Source organism: Triticum urartu, chromosome 3A, assembly GCF_056163025.1.
Source record: "Triticum urartu cultivar PI428250 chromosome 3A, HENAU_Tu73, whole genome shotgun sequence".
In the NCBI taxonomy this organism is placed as follows: domain Eukaryota; kingdom Viridiplantae; phylum Streptophyta; class Magnoliopsida; order Poales; family Poaceae; genus Triticum; species Triticum urartu.
In genome coordinates, this window is record NC_141875.1 from 659999642 (window position 1) to 660001418 (window position 1777).

A 1777-nucleotide genomic window follows, 5' to 3' on the forward strand; every position below is an offset into this window, starting at 1 on the left:
AGCAGCCCAGTACCGAGACGGTCCACACGGGCTAAGAGGCCCAACCCAAGATCCAGTGGGCCAGAGTGGGTGTGACGATGAGGATAAGAAGACACTCGCGTGGGCAGGCGAGGGCATCGGTTGGCAAGAAGCTTACGGCGGCCACTTTCTTCTTTCCTGTTCTTACTTCCTTCCCAAGGACTCTGTCTATCCCTGATCCCCAAGTTCCTGTATCTCCAAACTGTAATCAAATTGCTTCAGAGAATGTAGATCAAGCTTGTTAATAATTGGTATCAGAGCTGGGCCCCAGTCCGCCCTATTTAGGGGGATGGGGTGTCAGAGACGCTGGCCATTGGGCGTTGCCAGTGACTTTAGTCCCACCTCGGATATGGAAGGGGGCTAGGACTACCTTATAAGGAAGAGTGCCACACTCTCTTCAGGCTAGTCTTTTGAGATGTGGTGGGCTCTTTGCTTATAGTGGTGTGTTCGATGCGTATAGGAAACGTCCGAACATATGTCAAAGGTCGGGAGCTGGGCCTAGGACGTTAACAAAGTCTTTTTTAAAGATATGAATGTATATAAACATATTTTAGAGTGTGGATTCACGTATGTAGTCCGTAATGAAATCTCTAAAAAGATTTATATTTAGGAACGAAGGTAGTAGATGAAACTGGTCACCCGAAAAAAAAAGTAGATGAAACTGGTAATACAAGAAAACACCAAACACACGCGCTTACATGCATGCATAGAATCGATCTTCTTTCCTTTCACTTTTACTCTACAATCTAAATCAGCTAGTCGTTTGTGTGTGATTGAGACGTCTAAGTATGTGCAAATTAAGCACCTGCTCGATCTGTGTATGCTCGCGCAGATTCCTCTCGGTTCTGCATGCAAGCCGCTCCTGCTAGCTAGCTGCGCGCCTAGAGCTCACCTCCTACCGCCAGCCGCCGTCTGCGAGAAGAAGAAGGACGCCGGCGTGGACTTGGCCGGGCTGAGCACCCGGTACCCCGCCGGCCGGACCTTGATGTTCCCGCTGCCGGCGCGCTGCAGGCCGCATATCGGCGTCGACGGTGCCGAGGCGACCTCGTCGTCGTCGTCGTGGTGGACGTCGTGGTCCATGTGCCAGAGCACGTCGAGGAAGGCGTCGACGGCGCAGGGCAGCGCGAGGGGCCCCTGCGCCGCGTAGCCATACTCCTGCTCGGCGTCGTCGAGGAGGCGGCGGAAGAGCGGGTGGTTGGCGCGGTCGGCGCGCACCACGAATCGCTCCCGCTCCGGGCCCACGTACACCGAGAAGCACCCCGGCGCCACCGCCGCCGACGACCGGCCGCCGCTGGCGAGCCCGGACCTGCACCGCTCCAGGGTCCTCGACACCAGGTTCTTCCTCGCGCCTTTGCTCGCCGCCATGCCGCCCGTGAACGTCGACCGACTCAAGAGGGAGCGGGCCAAGAGTGGTGGATGCGCCGGCGGATTGTAAGGATGATGGCATGCATGAGAGGAGGGGGCCGGCCGGGTTGTGTGTATATATATGGGTACAAGCTAAGCAAAAGGTAGGTGTAGCAGCTAGCAGCTAGCAGAAGACGGAGGGCGACACGGCGTGCGGTGTGACATGGTGGGCTAGCCCCATTAGTTGACCTGATGCGAGGGCATGCATTGACTTATGACTCGTCGCGAGCAGCAGCGCAGGGTCATATGGTGCAGGACGATCGAGGAGGAAGGCAAAGGTGGAGATGTACTCCTGCACTCTAAGTACTAATATACTTAGGGTAATTAACTACTGACTTATTGCTGGGCCGGCTAA

General features: G+C 55.7%; 1 protein-coding gene across 1 annotated transcript; it reads right to left on the bottom strand.

Moving 5' to 3' along the window:
• Positions 1 to 600: 600 nt before the first annotated feature.
• LOC125549029 (auxin-responsive protein SAUR40) lies at positions 601 to 1465 on the bottom strand. Its single transcript, XM_048712530.2, has one exon. It carries the CDS (start codon positions 1381 to 1383, stop codon positions 907 to 909), a length of 477 nt encoding a protein of 158 aa, XP_048568487.2. The 5' UTR covers positions 1384 to 1465; the 3' UTR covers positions 601 to 906.
• Between the last annotated feature and the right edge of the window lie 312 nt (positions 1466 to 1777).